General features: G+C 43.9%; 3 protein-coding genes across 5 annotated transcripts; 2 read left to right on the top strand and 1 right to left on the bottom strand.

Annotated features, from left to right (window-relative positions):
• Nucleotides 1-89: 89 nt before the first annotated feature.
• si:dkey-9i23.6 (uncharacterized) lies at nt 90-5,633 on the top strand. Its single transcript, XM_062478617.1, has 6 exons — nt 90-802; nt 1,009-2,267; nt 2,862-3,330; nt 3,734-3,827; nt 3,945-4,183; nt 4,318-5,633. The coding sequence occupies exons 2-6, from the start codon at nt 1,009-1,011 to the stop codon at nt 4,417-4,419; spliced, it is 2,163 nt and encodes a 720-aa protein (XP_062334601.1). The 5' UTR covers nt 90-802; the 3' UTR covers nt 4,420-5,633.
• A 1,265-nt stretch (nt 5,634-6,898) lies between these two features.
• On the bottom strand, nt 6,899-11,138 carry p2rx3b (purinergic receptor P2X, ligand-gated ion channel, 3b). 3 transcript variants are annotated; one of them, XR_009932149.1, is made up of 13 exons: nt 10,719-11,138; nt 10,315-10,450; nt 10,125-10,196; nt 9,871-9,940; nt 9,655-9,748; nt 9,415-9,492; nt 9,086-9,227; nt 8,495-8,631; nt 8,251-8,344; nt 8,036-8,101; nt 7,821-7,898; nt 7,398-7,612; nt 6,900-7,353 (listed from the first exon to the last, which is right to left on the bottom strand). XR_009932149.1 is itself a non-coding variant. In XM_062477939.1 (12 exons), the coding sequence occupies exons 1-12, from the start codon at nt 10,838-10,840 to the stop codon at nt 7,484-7,486; spliced, it is 1,218 nt and encodes a 405-aa protein (XP_062333923.1). In that variant the 5' UTR covers nt 10,841-11,138; the 3' UTR covers nt 6,901-7,483. The 3 variants fall into 3 exon arrangements, 2 of the variants coding, with proteins under 2 accessions (XP_062333922.1, XP_062333923.1); XM_062477939.1 differs by having other exon boundaries at nt 6,901-7,612; XM_062477938.1 differs by having other exon boundaries at nt 6,899-7,898.
• A 2,386-nt stretch (nt 11,139-13,524) lies between these two features.
• pold4 (DNA polymerase delta 4, accessory subunit) lies at nt 13,525-15,012 on the top strand. The gene is made up of 5 exons (XM_062478025.1): nt 13,525-13,596; nt 14,031-14,138; nt 14,251-14,340; nt 14,582-14,693; nt 14,875-15,012. The coding sequence occupies exons 2-5, from the start codon at nt 14,033-14,035 to the stop codon at nt 14,897-14,899; spliced, it is 333 nt and encodes a 110-aa protein (XP_062334009.1). The 5' UTR covers nt 13,525-13,596; nt 14,031-14,032; the 3' UTR covers nt 14,900-15,012.
• Nucleotides 15,013-15,728: the final 716 nt, after the last annotated feature.

Below are 15,728 nucleotides of genomic sequence, written 5' to 3'. Positions count from 1 at the left end.
TGTGTGTGCGTGTGTGTGTGTGTCTGTCTGTGTGTGAGGTTACAGTATAAGCGCTTGTGCTTCTCTCTCTCTTTCTCCCTCCCCCCATCTTTGTCTGTGTCCGAAAACTTTCCAGTTTGTCTAGTTTTTCCCCAGACATCTGACAGCATAGCTGAGCTATGCCGATAATACACATTCTATCCTCATAACTTCTCTTCTACTTACAGGAAGTCAAATATATTCTACCAACATCAAACAAAATACAATCTCAGGATCAGACGTTTGTTTCGTGAAGTTTACTTCGTTGCTGATGATGATGTTATAAATGCATTCAATTTGAAGACTTTCATGTTTGTCTGTGTCTAATTTTGGCTGGAAATGAGGAAGAGCAAGTTCTGGTAGTGAGTCATGGTGGATTTTGGAGCATGATGAAAATATCTGAGAGGGAGGGAGAGAGGAGGAAGAAAAGTGCAAGCTATGTTCGAGGTGAAAGACAAAGAGGAGAAGAGCTTGTTGTTGGACGGAGTCTGAGAGGATGAAAGGAAGTGGTCTTAGGTTGACATTTACATTACATTTAGTCATTTAGCAGAGGCTCTTATCCAGAGCGACTTACAGTAAGTACAGGGACATTCTCCCCGAGGCAAGTAGGGTGAAGTGCCTTGCCTAAGGACACAACGTCATTTGGCACAGCCAAGAATCGAACCAGCAACCTTTGGATTACTAGCCCAATTCCCTAACTGCTCAGCCACCTGACTCCCTTGGTTGAAGGTTGAAGAATAAATGAAAGAAAGGAGAGAGAGAAGGAGGAGGGAATTGACGAATCGTAAGAATAAGTTCTAAGTTTACTAATCAGATTTGTAACTATAGTTGATGATAGGGTGTCTGACACCATATGATTTGTATGTACAATTGATGTGAGCTTTCATATGCAACAATGTCTCTATATCTCTCTTTGTCTCTCTTATCACTGCGCCCCTTACTCTCTCTCTTTCTATATCTCTATCTCTCTTTCTATCTATCTCTCTCCAGATGTCTCTTTTAGAGGGCAGGTCCTTGCCGCAAGACCTCAGCACTGAGGACACAGACCAAGACACACACACAAACGTACACACCAACACAGACACGCACACAGACACGCACTCCAACACACCCTCCGACACAGACACGCACACCGACTCAAACATAAACATGCAACTCTCCTGCATGCAAACAGACACACACCTGAACCCACATCCAAACACTTGCACAAACAACACACAACCAGAGACGCAACCACGCACTTGTCAGAGCTCACACACCCAACGATGTCTCACAGACACTGCTGCCGCTGGCGGACATGCGAGTGTGTCGCTTCACAGCCAAGAAACGGAGGCTGTTATATTCAAAGCAGTTTGCATTCAAACAAACGATGATGATGATGATGAGGAAGGTCATCGACTCAAGGATGCAGCAGGAGATTCAGGAAGTCCCGATCCAGCACAGAAGCCTGTTGTCTCTGAGGACTCTAGTTCTTCTCCTGCTGTGATTCCCAGATGGGACAGGAAACCAATTCCTCCTGCTCCTCCTGGCCTGGAACGTCCATGCATCCCTCCCCCCGTCCCTCCCAAAAGAAAGCCCAAGCCTCCGACCCTTCTCCCCAAGCAACATGCTCCTGTGCTGGGAGGAGACTCAGAAGAAAGCCCAGGCTTAGTCCTGGGGCCTCCAGGGCCTGGAGTTCAGGCTTCGTTAGCAGTGGATACATCTGCCATGTATGCAACCGTCATCCATAAGTCTCAACAGACGCCCCCCTGCCCCCAGCCCTGCCCCCCGCTAGGATGTGCCCCTCAGGAGAAGCATGGGGGTTATTTTCAGGGAACTGGGGGCATCCCAATACAGGAACCTCCCCAACTGATGGAGCAGGAGATGGAGGGAGTCTACAGAGCTCAAGAGATGGCTGGGGTGGATGTCTCAGTGGAGGCTACAATGACACCGGCCCCCATCCCCAAACCTCCTCGTAGGAACAGACCCAACCCCATGCTCCAGGAACCAGTGGTGGGGACCAAGGAAGGTCCAGACATGGAGGCCTTTGCTGGGTCTGTCGTAGAAGCCAGGTGCTCCCTCCAAGCCCTCCATCTGGCTCCTCCAGGGGCGGAGTCAGTAAAACAACCCAGAGATATGCTGTCCGCTTCAGGGGACCAGGGTTCTGGAACCCACACAGCTCTCAGGCAGATGGAAGAGGAGGAGGACCAGTCACCAGTGGGTGAGCTGGAGGATGAAAGGGGCCAAGGACAAGCTGTGTGCCACCGGGGGTGAGAGACATTTTACATTGTGTTCCGTTCTAAAGACTGTGTTCTGATATGCTAAAAATACCTTGAATTAAAGAGAGCAAAGGTTGAGAGAAGGAGTAAGAGGGAGCGAGAGAGGGACAGGTAGAAATGTTCCTTCTTCCTCCTCTTCCTTGAGTCCTTACCACACCCCCATGCCACCATCCAAGCAGGATGTCATTATGTTATTGTTATCGTTATTGAGTACTTTTACAAATAATATAATTTCATGGAAGTAATGTTGCATTCTGTTTAGTGTTTAGGTGTCAGATGCGTGTCTGACCATCCAATGTCAGATTTCTGTATTGAAGAAAAAAAAAAAGAACAATCCCAATGGCCAAAATTGAAATCTAGGTCACCAAATAGGCCAAATTCCTGTCCACACGAGGGCGCAGATTTACATCTTTGTCTCTTACTTAGCTAAGAGTAGGAGGCTTGTTGTCTGGTCACCATTCAACAGTCAAATGTCTGTAATGATAATAGCAACAACTGTAGATGTGAAGGAGGCTCCTGTTCAGTACTAAAACTCTGCCCTAGGAGGATTGACCCCTGTGTTAAAACCCACCCTCTGTCTCTTAGTTCTCTCAGCTCCTTAAGCTCATTCAGGCTGTTCTACAACCCCACCAGCCTGGTTGAAGAGATCTTCACTGGAGATGAGTGGTCATCCTACCTGTTGGTCAACAGCAACCCCTCCTCTTCCCAATTTACCGGCCAATCAGAGGTGGAGACACAACCTCTATGTGGCGGTGACCAACAAGAGTCTGGACCAGTGCCACCCCTGATCATATCTGACCACTCAGATGAGGGTAACCATAGCAGCACTATGGACCTGCCAGATTACGAGATCATGTGCCAATATGAAGAGGGCGCGCTGGTGGACAAGCAACGGGATGCTGCACAAGAGGAATTAAACAATGAGTGGAGAGGCAGGGACATTGGAATCATACCAAAGGCTGTGCTGGCCAATGGCGCTAAACAGCAAAAGGTGCCTGTATCCAAGCTCAAGACCGAGGACATCTATGACAACATAGACCTGTCCTGTGTGAAGGTTTGTTAACTTTAGATGCGTGAGTTTTAAATATTTCCGACGGTCCCCACGGCGTAAGTTATTTTTCCGAAACGGTAGCTAGCTAGCTTTAGCTTCCGGAATAAGTTACCTAGAATAATACTCGTAGCAATGCTACTACCATGCTAGTGTTACTTGTTAGCCTTGTCATTAGTACATTTTGAAGCCATACTAAAGCGTTTGTCGCATAGTTTTTGTCCATCGGAAAATATTCAATTGGAATGTTCGAATCACATATATGCGACGTAACGCTGTGGGACCCGAATTCGAACGATCACATATGTGTGTACTGGAGAAATGTCACATGGTGTCCGGGTATTTACACTTAACATAAGCTTTTTTGTTTCTCCCGTTCTCTCTCTTTCTCCCTCTCCCCCCTTCTCAGTCTCTTGGGGTTCTGGACAGCTCCCCCCAGAAACACAGAATCTACCTGAGCAGGAAGAGGAAGAGCCGACGCCCACGAAAGAAGCCCAGAGGAGGTGAAACCATGGAAACAGACACTGTTGTTTCCATTTGACGCCAGAAAAAACGAATCTCTCGATCTGTTTTCTCTCTAATCATCTCTTTGTCTATCTCTCACTCTTTCGCTCTTCCAGACATCTTCAAGATACCACGATTTGGCATATTCAAATCCGCTGCTCATTCCTCCATCATCCCATCATCACCTCTAGTTTCCTCCTCCCCCGCTCCCTCTTCCTTCTCCCTCTCTCCATCCCTCTCTGCCTACTCCCCTTCCTCTCCCTCTAATGGTTTCTTCTCCTCCTCAATTTTCTACCCTGCTCCTTCATCTCCTCTCTCTCCTCTTTCCAACGACGAGGTGGGGTCGCAGTTGAAGGTGAGTCTCACAGCTAAAGACCCCATTTGAATGTGGAATTTTACCAGTATGTTCATTTACTTCAATACATTTCTCTCTTTTTTTTATGTCTTCCTCTGTCTCTCTTTATTTCTCTCTTTCATTCCCACTCCCAGACAGGAGAGGACGGTACTAAATATGGGGTTTCCAGTCCCAGATCTTTGGCTAAGTTCATGAGCACTTTGAAAGAGAAAGCAAGGAGGAAGAACAAGCAGTGAAGAAAGACCTATGGAGCACACACACATGCATGCACACACCTACACAACACATGCATGCTAATGCCTACACACACACACAAAGCTATACAGGCACATCTACACACTAGCATACACTTACACAAACCCACAAACACGTATTATAACAGTGATAAATATGATAAACAAAAGAGGGAAGTTCATGTCTGTGTCCGAGAAGTCGTGAGCTGTCCTCCCTCGACAGTGATGAAATTGTACAAGAATACCTTCTGCTCATCTTGTACCATACATTTAAACACATTAAAGGACATGTTTCACATTAATGCTGAAATATGATACGTTTTATTTTGACTGCAGGTTAAGAAGTTGACGGTTCAAATCCCCCTTTGTATATCACATTGGATAAAAGTGTCGGATAAATGAATAGATCGTTATCATTATTAAAGAACCAGAATTTACTTTAACATGGTTTCTATGTACAGTAGATGTCAAGCCTAGACCACCGTTTAAAATACCGGTTTTCCTTTTACAGCCTGTATTACAAAGTAAATTAAAACCTTTTTTCTCACCTGTCTAAACACAATATTTCATTAATGAGAAGCTAAAACGTTGAAGACTTTAGTGCTGAAAATGTGTTGTGATTAGATTAAATGTCTCTCCGAAATATGGAGTACATCTACAATAAAGTAGTCATGTTTGTTACTTGACTGAAGATCTCATGTAGACAAGACATGTCTTTCTTGACAGTGCCATTTTTTTTATTGAAATTTTGCACACAGCTATAAAGCAGAAGTGCATTCTGAATCCCCATCATGAAGTCTGTGACGTAGCAGAATCACCCAACTCAAATATTTTATAAATCGTTTCTTCCAAGGCCGAAATCAACCAAATAAGAAGGGATACATATAATCAACTAATCAACAATTTCTCGGTACATGTCATTGTTTTGTTGTTCAAGACATTCTTGTAGCACTGCAGTCAAGTATTGAGATGTTACTATTGCACTGTAGTTTTATTTTGACTGTAATGCTGTAAGCAACTGCTAAATTAATAAAATGTAATTAATAAAACTCCAAGGAGGTTGAGCATGATTCTAGCGCTAATGATAAGCATGATGGTGATAATATGTGTAACGTTAAAGTTCACACCAGTATCTTGGAACGGTGCAGGGGTGAGAGAAAGAGGGAGGAGACTATGGAGGATTATAGGGGCCAAAACTAAATAAATGAATTATTGAATGGCTAAATACTTGAATAAATAATTATATAATAAAATTAGAAACTCAATATATAAATGTTACATGTACTTGTGTGTTTATATATATAGATTTATTTCATTTGTTCACATTTATTTATTTATACTTTCATTTATCCACGGTGTAATTTGCTGTAATTTGCAATGTCAATCACACTGAAGGGAGGGGTGGGAGAAGAAATGTCAGCCATTTTGAGAGGGATGGGTATTAGGTTCCTGGTTTATTTAGGCCTACAGCAGACTGCAATGCCATTTCAAATCCTCTCCAGTTCACAGAGTGATGGATGTGGCTGTTTGTGTTTGCTTTGTATTTTGTATTATTTTAAGATAAGAAGATAAAATGAGAGGATAACATGGGTATACCTTTCCACCTTGCCCAGGGGCAGAAAAATAAGATTTCTTTTTTTATCAAAAAATCCACAGCGCTGCCTAAATGACCTTCTCTCTACCATACTTTATTTTGGACCATCACTTAGGGATTGGTGTGTAGAGAGTCATGTATTTGACCTCGAAGAATGATGTACGCTAAGTGGCTTTTGCTGTAGGCTAGCTGCCAGACAACACTTTAAATGTGCAGCCTTTTCAAAACGCAGGAAGCACTCTATATATCACACACACATGCACTTGTGTATGTGTGTGTGATATATAGAGTGTGTGAGAGTGTGTACATTTTTCTTTTGTTTGGTCTGTCTCTGGATAACACTGACCACCTCTCATAAGCACTGCTAAACCCAGCTCCCCTTCCAACAATCTACCAATAAGATTTTTTTGACATGTTAGAGCAATAGCCATGAATAGCAAGGCAAGAAGGAATACAACAAGCCTGTCGTGAAATACACCCCCCTCTATTGTCTGTTCTGTATATCCCAGCATCAAATGATTCTTACTGTACACTGAGGGCACTGGTATGAGTAACCATAGTTAGTTTCAGGCATGTGACACTTTCCTAGTCAGAGCTAGCAGGGGGTGCATTTCATGGCAAGAAGGAGTACAACAAGCCTGTCGTGAAATGCACCCCCCTCTATTGTCTGTTCTGTATATCCCAGCACCAAATGATTCTTACTGTACACTGAGGGCACTAGTATGAGTAAGCACAGTAAGTTTCAGGCATGTAACACTTTCCTAGTCAGGGTTAGCAGGGGGTGCATTAAGCCTGTTGTGAAATGCACCCCTAACTAACCAGTGAACTATGGCCTGGCTGCAAGGAAACTCCCAAAAATCTACCGTTTGACCAAAGAGAGACTTCTCTGTGAGATCTAGGGGACGAAATATGGACTTTCGAGGAAGACACACACAGTTACACACATACCTGAAACACACACATAAACGTCTTCCTGGCATAGGCACAAATGGTCATAGGCCTGGCTCCACCAACACCACTTCCTCAGGAGACTGGGAAATGCCTCTCTGCTTTTAGCAAACATGCAAATGAATAGAAAATCAATAAAGTGTTTTGCAAATGAAATATGGATGTCAAATGTTTGTTTATTTATTTGTTATTCATTTGTTTGTTTTTTTATTATATTGACAGACAGATAATCTGATTGTACTGTAGATGTTGAAAGACTGATGTGGTTGCATGCAAAAAAATATATATAATTAAATTTATTTTAATTCATAATTACATTTTGGCAGGCAAAAATGCAACATTATAAATATTATATATAAATGTGTTAGTCGTTTTCTCCATTACTGAATGCCCGCCTCTCCCACTGAGGCTCTCCGTCCCATTGGCTATGTGGTCCCACCCATCACACTGAAGGTCTCCATCCCATTGGCTGTGTGGTCCCACCCATCACACTGAAACTCTCCGTCCCATTGGCGTGTGACTCCATCAGCTGTATTGTGCAATAGAGAAGGCTCCTGAGTCGCTGGACTGCCTCTCCTCATGCCTGATTGACAGCTGGCTGCGGTACAACCCATTGCTATGGGAAACGGAGGACTCCATTGGCGTGTCTGAAACCTAGATGGAGAGAGAGAGAGAGAGAGAGAGAGAGAGAGAGAGAGAGAGAGAGAGAGAGAGAGAGAGAGAGAGAGAGAGAGAGAGAGAGAGAGAGAGAGAGAGAGAGAGAGAGAGAGAGAGAGAGAGAGAGAGAGAGAAAGAGTGTCTCCAGGTGAACTGTACTTACCACAGCCTGTGTCGGCCATATTAAGAATGAAAGAGATGTTACCTCCTCAAATTTCTTGGCCTTGTACTGCTCCGCCCCTTTCAAGAAATTGAGGAGTATGATGTCACAGAGCACCGTGCCCTGGAACCAATCAGAGACAACAGTGAAAACATGACATACTGTATATGGTCGAGTTAAGATGAGAAGACAGAAAGGGACAGAAAATGAAAGATAAAGATAAGAGAGATAGAGAGATTGGAATGAAGGAGAGATCTCACCACTCCTACAGAGGTGAATGCTGCAACCATGTTAATCAGAGTAGGGATCATGTTAAACTTTCCTGCCTGGAGACAAGCACAGTGTTATTAAAAATCACACACATAAACATGGACACACACGCAGAAAAATGCACTCACATGCACACACGCATATGCACACATACTGTATATGCAAACAAAGGCACAAACACACGCAGGAACACAAATAAACTCACATTTCCATTGACCAGTACATCAAACCTGATGGCGTAGGCCTTCACCAGGGTTCTGTAGTCAGTCCCATTGTCCATCTTAAAGTACTTGGCAAACCTTCAGGGACACAATACGAATAAGCTAGTAGTACTAATTGTACTGTAGTTTGTGTGTGTGTGTTGGTGGAGGGCCTATGTGTGTGTTTGTCTTTGTGTGTGTGATTACTGGCAGTGGTTAAGGAATGGGAGGTCAGAGGTCATTGGCTACCTGAAGTTGTAACCGGGGGACACGCTGTTCTTTTCTGACATGGCGTCCAATCGGGTGAAGGAGTAGGAGGGGCTACACTCATCCTCGGACCTGTCGAGATCGCATATCCAGCCGATCTTTATGCCAATCACTCCTCCCTGAGAGACGACAAGAATAACCAAGATAGATATATATATATAGAGAGAACGAGAACGAGAATGAAAACAATGAAAATCTATAAAACTCTAGCAAGTTTGGGACTGAGGGAGGAAACTTTGTGTAGCTTATGGGCTAGCTTCTGGGTCGGACTGGAGCTGAAAAACGTCTTTGAAGGTCTTTGAAACGCAGACCACCCACAAGCCGTGCATTCTTTTTTTTTTGCTTGACCCCTGCAGTTTTTTTTAATAGCGCGGCCGTTACTTTGACCGGCCAGTCGGGACATCTCCCGATTCTCCCGATGGCTAGTCTGACCATGGCTAGCATTGTAACAAAAGTAAGAAGGTGGAGGGATACTTTGAGATTTGAGAGTGATATGGTGATGGATGAAAGCAAAGAGAGTAGAGGGATAAGGTAATGGAGGGGTGGCTGAAGTGAGGGAAGGAGGTGTGTTACCTTGTGGGCCAGAGTGGTGAAGTTCTGGTGTGCATACCGCACCACGTCCCCTACCCTGAAGATAGGGCAGTAGGTGTTGTTGACCATGTCAAAGTTACACGTCTTTATATACGCGTTTGTGATGCTGGGGAGGAAGTTCCCTCTGAGATAGAGATGGAGGGAGGGAGTAGAGGAGACAAAGGGAGAGAGAGAGAGGGGGGAGGGAAAGGGAGGGCGGGATGGAGAGAGGGAGAGAAAGATAGTTGGGTGGTAGGAGAGAGGAGGAGAAACAGAAACAGTTTAAACAAGTGAATTTTTTTTATATCCTCCTCATCATCAGTGATACTGACTTAGTGAAGTTGAAAAGGGGGAAACGGATGCTGTTCTTGATGAAGATGGTGAAGTTCTCCACCTCCATCATAGGGTGCCTGCACACACACACACAGAACAGAGTGATGGAACGTGGTGAGAAAGGAAGATCTGAAATGTATCCTGGCCAGACTGAAAAGATAACACGGAGAAGGTAAAAAAAAAACAAGGGTACAAGAAGAAGGGAAGGAGGAGAAAGGAACAAGCAGCAGGTAACCTACGTCTTGATGTAGTCTATCTCAGCGGGGCACCAGCCTCTGATCTCACAGGTGTTCAGGGTGTCGTTGAAACGAACACACCTGCCCGTGGGTAGACCTGTGGTCGGGGGGAACGAGGGAGATTTACGACAATAAACACCACCAACCACAATCATTTGAAGTGACTAGGTTGTCTTTCCGATCCCTGTGTGTGGGTGTGTGTTTGGGGGACGGTCTTACCGTTCCCTGCAGGTCTGTTCAGGAACTTGGTACAGTTGTTGTCGTGAGTACACTTATACTTCATCTCACTCTAGTTAACACATAAACACACACAAAATACGGAAGTAATACAAATCAGAAAGCAGCAGACTACTACCAGAATGGAATTTCTATAGTTGTCTAGGTGTGTGAATGATGTGATGAGTGTGTATATGTGTGTGTGTGTGATGAGTGTGTAATGAGTGTGCGTTTGATGAGTGTGTGATAACCCTCACCTCGGGACAGTAACCCTGAACTTGATTCTCGGTTGTGATCAGCTTAGTGATGACGCAGAACACTGAGGCACCCTGATACACACACGCACATACACACGCACACACAAAAACATATGAGAATATACTGCCAGCACACAATAGCTATATGTAAGACACACAAATATACACACGCACGCACACAGCAGGGTACCTGGGTAGGGGTGACGTAGTCAGCAACATCCATAACCTTGTTGTTGTAAACACCAAAGCCTTTGACCTTTGTCATTACTGATGACTCTATAGCAGTATCCCTGACCTGGTATGCCTTCTCATGGACAAACACCCATCTGTACACAAACACACACACACACAGAAACACATACACACACACACACACGGATGAACAGAAATACGTCAGAAAAACATGGACACACGGACACACACACACAGCCACAAACACAAATGGATAGAAATACAAGTCAGAAAGACGCACACACCCAACACATACATATCAATTCACGCCCGCCACACACACCCAAAGACAACACAACACATGTGAACACACATAACCCCACCTCAAACATACACACACATAACAAGCACACAGGTACTGACCCGATGAAGTAGGTGATAATAAGAAGTTGGACCACCCTGTTGATGATGCCGATGGTCCAGCTCTTCACCACCACTGACTTGGTGGTCTCATAGGTGAAGAAATCTGTTATACACGTCCACATTCTGTGTGTGTGTGTGTGAGTATGTGTGTTGTTTTTGCCCCAGTAACCAACCAGGTAATACTACCAGCGATCCCAACGATCTAGAGATTCGAAATTAGATTCTTCTGTCAAATCTCGTATTTGGCTTCAAAGGGGTTTACGATTCTCCTTCCAAAAATATGGACCTGTTGGTCCAAAATCTTCTCTAGTATTGGTTATAATCGTTTTGATTTATTTATCGATCTACAGCACAGCTTGACAATACCTTCTTGACATCCAACTCTTCTTCGCACTCTCCTTCTCACTCTCTCCTCCACTTTCTATCTCCTATTCAATTGTTCAGATGATATTCTAGAAAACTCCTCCTCTCTTACCCATCCTCTCTATCCCTAATGTACCTCCCCCCCACACACACACTAAACCACATGCTCGCAGACTTGTGCACACACACACACACACACCACAAAACCACATATAGGTTAATGTTGCTGTGTTCTGGCTTAAACTGAACTTGAAATTGCTATACATGCAGATCTTGTGGCACTGTAGGCCTATAGAATAAATCTATCTCTCTTCCTCTCTCTCTCTCTTTCTCTCTCTCTCTCTCTCTCTCTCTCTCTCTCTCTCTCTCTCTCTCTCTCTCTCTCTCTCTTTCTCTATTTCTCTCTCTCTCTCTCCGTCTCTCTCTCACACACACACACACATACACTTTCTTACCCACACACACAAACACACACATCAATCATCCCACCCTATCACAGGCCAGATTAAATTTCCAGTAATGTCAGTTCTCACCCCCTTTAGTAACCTAGTCATGTGTCCATCCTAATGGCCCTGATTGGACAACAATGAGGAAGTGGAGTGGACGATGTCACACAACTCTCCAGTGTCGGCAACAAGGACACTTAGACTCAATCATCCTGTTTATGAATGTTCTAACTCAATCTGGGATACAACCTTAGTGGGGTATGGAGGGAGGGAAAGAGATAGGGAGGGAGGGAGGGAGGGACAGAGAGGAAGAGTGGGAAGAGGACATACACAAAAGTGGTAAACACACACAATGTCTCCCCCAGATCTCTCCCACACACAGATAACACTGTCTCACAAACACACACACACTTTTTCTCTCTCTTTCTCTCTCTGAACTCTCTCTCTCTCTCTCTCTCTCTTTCTCTCTCTCTCTCTAACACACTTTCTAACCCTAACCCACTAAAAGATGAGACAGACGGACAAGTAAAACATTGATGGTTTCCTGAGTGTTGCTGGTCAGCATCCTGAGGAAACCGTTCAACACCCCCACAAAGACACATCCATCACAAACTGGTCTGTATGCAGCACTACCCTTAAGGGACCTCACATGTCATTAGTGTTGAATTTCTCAAGGCTGAGCATCCAGGAGCCAGGGACAGGGGTGTGTTCCTGTCGTTCAGGCCATATATGAGAGGCAGGAAGAAGAGAGAGGGGGTGGGGGTATAGAGGTAGTAAATGGACAGTTCAATAGATAGTTAATAAACCTCCAACACCATCAATCCAATTGTCTTTTAAGTGGTCTGGGAGCACAAGAGGATCCAGAGGATGGAGGAATGGGGGGAACGAGAGATGGAGGGTAAAAGGATAAATAGTAGAAGAATATCTATCCAGAACTGTGCATTTTTACACAAATATTATCTAAATGTCACTAATATTATCTAAATGTATATATTTTAGTCTTTTCATTTCATAATGTCGTAAAGCACTTGTGCTTGACTTTTCTTTTCTTTTTTTTGGCTAATACTTTTACGCAGTAATATTTATATTTATATATATTTGTTATATATAAATATATATATTTATATTTATATATATTAATTAATACTTAATGCATAAATATGATATTATATATATATATATATATACATCATACATTTGTGCATACGTGTTTAATGTTCAACTCACTGTTTGCTAAACACACTTCCTCCTCTGCTTATTACTATTATTAATATAGTAATATCCTTACAATTTCTGTGTTGCTTTGGCAACATATACAAATGAACTGAACTAGAGAGAGAGCGAGAGAGAGAGAGAGAGAGAGAGAGAGAGAGAGAGAGAGAGAGAGAGAGAGAGAGAGAGAGAGAGAGAGAGAGAGAGAGAGAGAGAGAGAGAGAGGGAGTGGGGGGGGAGAGAGAGAGAACAAGCTAATGTGTTTTAACTTCTGTCTCATCAGTATCAGGTTACCCACTCACAGCCTTTCTCTCTCTCCTCCTCCCACTCTTGTGGCATGGTCAGACCATAAGATAATTGTAGAAACCTCAAACCCAGAACTCCATCATCCTGGGGAAATATGAGGAACTACTTATAAGAGGTACTTTGTTTATTTCCTTTCAATTCACCCTTACTGGGGGATAAAGGGAGGGAGGTACATGGAAGCAACCACACACACACATACACAGACACACAAGACAAGCACACACGTCAGAAGACAAAAGCACACACACCTACCACCCCCCCCCCCCCCCCCCCCTCCTACGGGCAACAACACACAGATCTTTTTGACAGAAAAAAACACTTCAGATCAGAACCTTCCTCACCGTGACGCTTTGTGTCCGTTATTGATGAGAATCGCGCCCTCTGTGGGCTGTTATGGGACAATACATGATGATGGAAGCGTCGGCGATGATGGTATCACGTTCACGTTACGTACGGCATTTGTGTTTAGCTTCGATTGTTTTGGACGCTTCTGATCCGAACAGCAGTACAAAACCGGCCTTTAAAACGTTATTGGACTTATTCGTGATCAGGTATGACAGCCAATTATCAGCTTATTTGGTCGAACGTTGCTAGTTTTGAGTCCACGCTATGGTAGTGTGTTTTTACAGAACCCTACTGTTATTCTGCAAATGTTGTCATTTGGAAAGCAGAATGTACAGAATCAGTGGTGTGGACCATGCCATTATCAAGCACGTTTTATCAATACCAAACGTAATAATTTTCATTAATCTTCTAAGACAGTATCAATATACAAATAAGAGTACAGGATATGGGTGTGGTTGGTTGCTGGTGCATGTCCTCCCTCGATTAAAGTGCGATAAAGTCGAATGCAAACTCGGAATGCCTGTATACAGCTGTTACTTTTATTAAACCTAATTGCTTTCACGAAGTGATTATGAAATGTGCTACAGTCTGTTGACCGACTCACACATGTACAACGGTAACAGTCAGTTTCTCTGGTCAGCCATGACGACCAAACGGCGGTTGATCACAGACTCCTTCAAGGTGGTGAAGAAGGCACGAAGAGGAGAGAAGAAGGAGAAGAAACCACCCCCCTCACCTCCACAGAAGGGTGAGAGGGATGCGTTGAGTGTGTGTGTGTGTTTTCTAATTAATGTAACTAAGATTGGATTGCTTTACTTATGTGTCTACCTGAAACCTTTTCCTGTTCATGGACCAATCAGAGACTGAGCCAGGTCCGCTCTCTGTCAGAGAGATGGAACTGCAGGAGCTGAGACAGTTTGACCTGGATTTACGTTTCGGTCCCTGCATAGGTAACACACACACACACACACACACAAGCGCACACACACACGTGGGACTAGTTTGATGAATTCTGCACACCTAACCTTCCCCATAACTCTCTACTTAACTCTTTCTCTTTGTTCCTTTCTCTCTCTCTCATTCTGTCGTTCATTCTGTTCTATATTGATCTTTCTCTGCACCCTGCTTCTTCTCTCTCGCATGTCTCTCTTTCTTTCACCATTTCTCTCTCTTCCCCATCCCTCTCTTCAGGTATCAGTCGCATGCAGAGGTGGGAGAGAGCGTCTCTTCATGGGTTAAACCCTCCAGAGGAGATCAAAGAGCTTATGCTCACCAGAGACACAGACCCTGACTACACACACTGGTATGGAAACACACACACACAAAACCTCATAGAGACTCACACACATTCTAACCTCAAACAGTGTTATGGAAACACACTTACACTCACAGACATTCTGACCTCAAACATTGGTATGGAAGGAAACACACATTCTGACCTCACAGAGTGGTATGTGACTAATGTTTCGTTTTGTGACTTCCAGTCTGTGGAGTGGTTACCCCCTGTGACAAGCACCAGAGAGAGAAGAGGATGGCTGATAAAGCTCAAGTTTTCCTCACTCACTTTTGACTCTTTGACACTACGTTCTTTTTAATTAAAATACCTCTTTTGTACCAAAAAAGGGTGTTGTTTGCTTTGTCATAAAAAAATATCACACACTTGCACAAAGTAAGTGTTTGGTCTGGCCTTTGACTAGCTGGCATATTTCCTCTGATCTTTTAATATCTAACCTAATTGAGACCACACAGCTGATCTGCTCAAATGTATATAATTGCTGAGTGGTGAGAGAGAGGAGTGAGAGATATATGATGATGGTGATGACCACTGTGCTTAGCTATTGTTTGATGAGAATTTACTAAACAGAGACTGTCGTCTTCGAACGCCCACTTTCCTTCACTGACATCTATTTGTCTAATCAGGTGAGTTCATACGCAAATATGTGTGTGGGGTCTTTAAAAGTGGTCTCTGTGTTGAGCAGGAGAGATAATGAAAGAAAGTTACCTCGTATGGCCTCAACCTGGCACACATATTAAGCGTATGTATAAACGAGCGAGCCAAACAGCGAATTGAGATATTACGCGTCACTTCGTTGTTCGCCTCCTCTCCTGTAACAGATGGGCGTTGGGGGAGGGCATGCTCCGCATTCCCTTTAAATCTATGTGCGACCTCTTTTTCCGATCGAGGTCGATTGTTTGCCCCTAGACCTGTCAATTGGTCAAATGTGTTACTCATTGGCTCTAAGTTAAGTCAATCTATCGAATGCAAACTGTCGCACCACGTTCTCATTGGTCTAGCTCTGGGCCAAAAAGCCGTTTATGGTACCGCCCCCTGCAGCAA

This window comes from Osmerus eperlanus, chromosome 14 (genome assembly GCF_963692335.1).
Source record: "Osmerus eperlanus chromosome 14, fOsmEpe2.1, whole genome shotgun sequence".
Classification (NCBI taxonomy): domain Eukaryota; kingdom Metazoa; phylum Chordata; class Actinopteri; order Osmeriformes; family Osmeridae; genus Osmerus; species Osmerus eperlanus.
The sequence above is the reverse complement of the archived record's forward strand: the minus strand, read 5'-3'. Positions and strand labels throughout refer to the sequence as shown.

What these genes read in the sequence shown, in the direction of transcription:
- si:dkey-9i23.6 (XM_062478617.1), top strand. Translation starts at nt 1,009, where the DNA reads ATGTCTCTTTTAGAGGGCAGGTCCTTGCCGCAAGACCTCAGCACTGAG. An exon ending in CAAGCTGTGTGCCACCGGGG is followed by an intron (nt 2,268 to 2,861) that starts GTGAGAGACATT and finishes TCTGTCTCTTAG; the next exon opens with TTCTCTCAGCTCCTTAAGCT. An exon ending in TAGACCTGTCCTGTGTGAAG is followed by an intron (nt 3,331 to 3,733) that starts GTTTGTTAACTT and finishes CCCCCTTCTCAG; the next exon opens with TCTCTTGGGGTTCTGGACAG.
- p2rx3b (XM_062477938.1), bottom strand. Translation starts at nt 10,840, where the DNA reads ATGTGGACGTGTATAACAGATTTCTTCACCTATGAGACCACCAAGTCA. An exon ending in TCCCCCGGTTACAACTTCAG is followed by an intron (nt 8,345 to 8,494) that starts GTAGCCAATGAC and finishes GTGTCCCTGAAG; the next exon opens with GTTTGCCAAGTACTTTAAGA. An exon ending in ATGTACTGGTCAATGGAAAT is followed by an intron (nt 8,102 to 8,250) that starts GTGAGTTTATTT and finishes GCTTGTCTCCAG; the next exon opens with GCAGGAAAGTTTAACATGAT.
- pold4 (XM_062478025.1), top strand. Translation starts at nt 14,033, where the DNA reads ATGACGACCAAACGGCGGTTGATCACAGACTCCTTCAAGGTGGTGAAG. An exon ending in CCCCTCACCTCCACAGAAGG is followed by an intron (nt 14,139 to 14,250) that starts GTGAGAGGGATG and finishes TGGACCAATCAG; the next exon opens with AGACTGAGCCAGGTCCGCTC. An exon ending in ACGTTTCGGTCCCTGCATAG is followed by an intron (nt 14,341 to 14,581) that starts GTAACACACACA and finishes CCCTCTCTTCAG; the next exon opens with GTATCAGTCGCATGCAGAGG.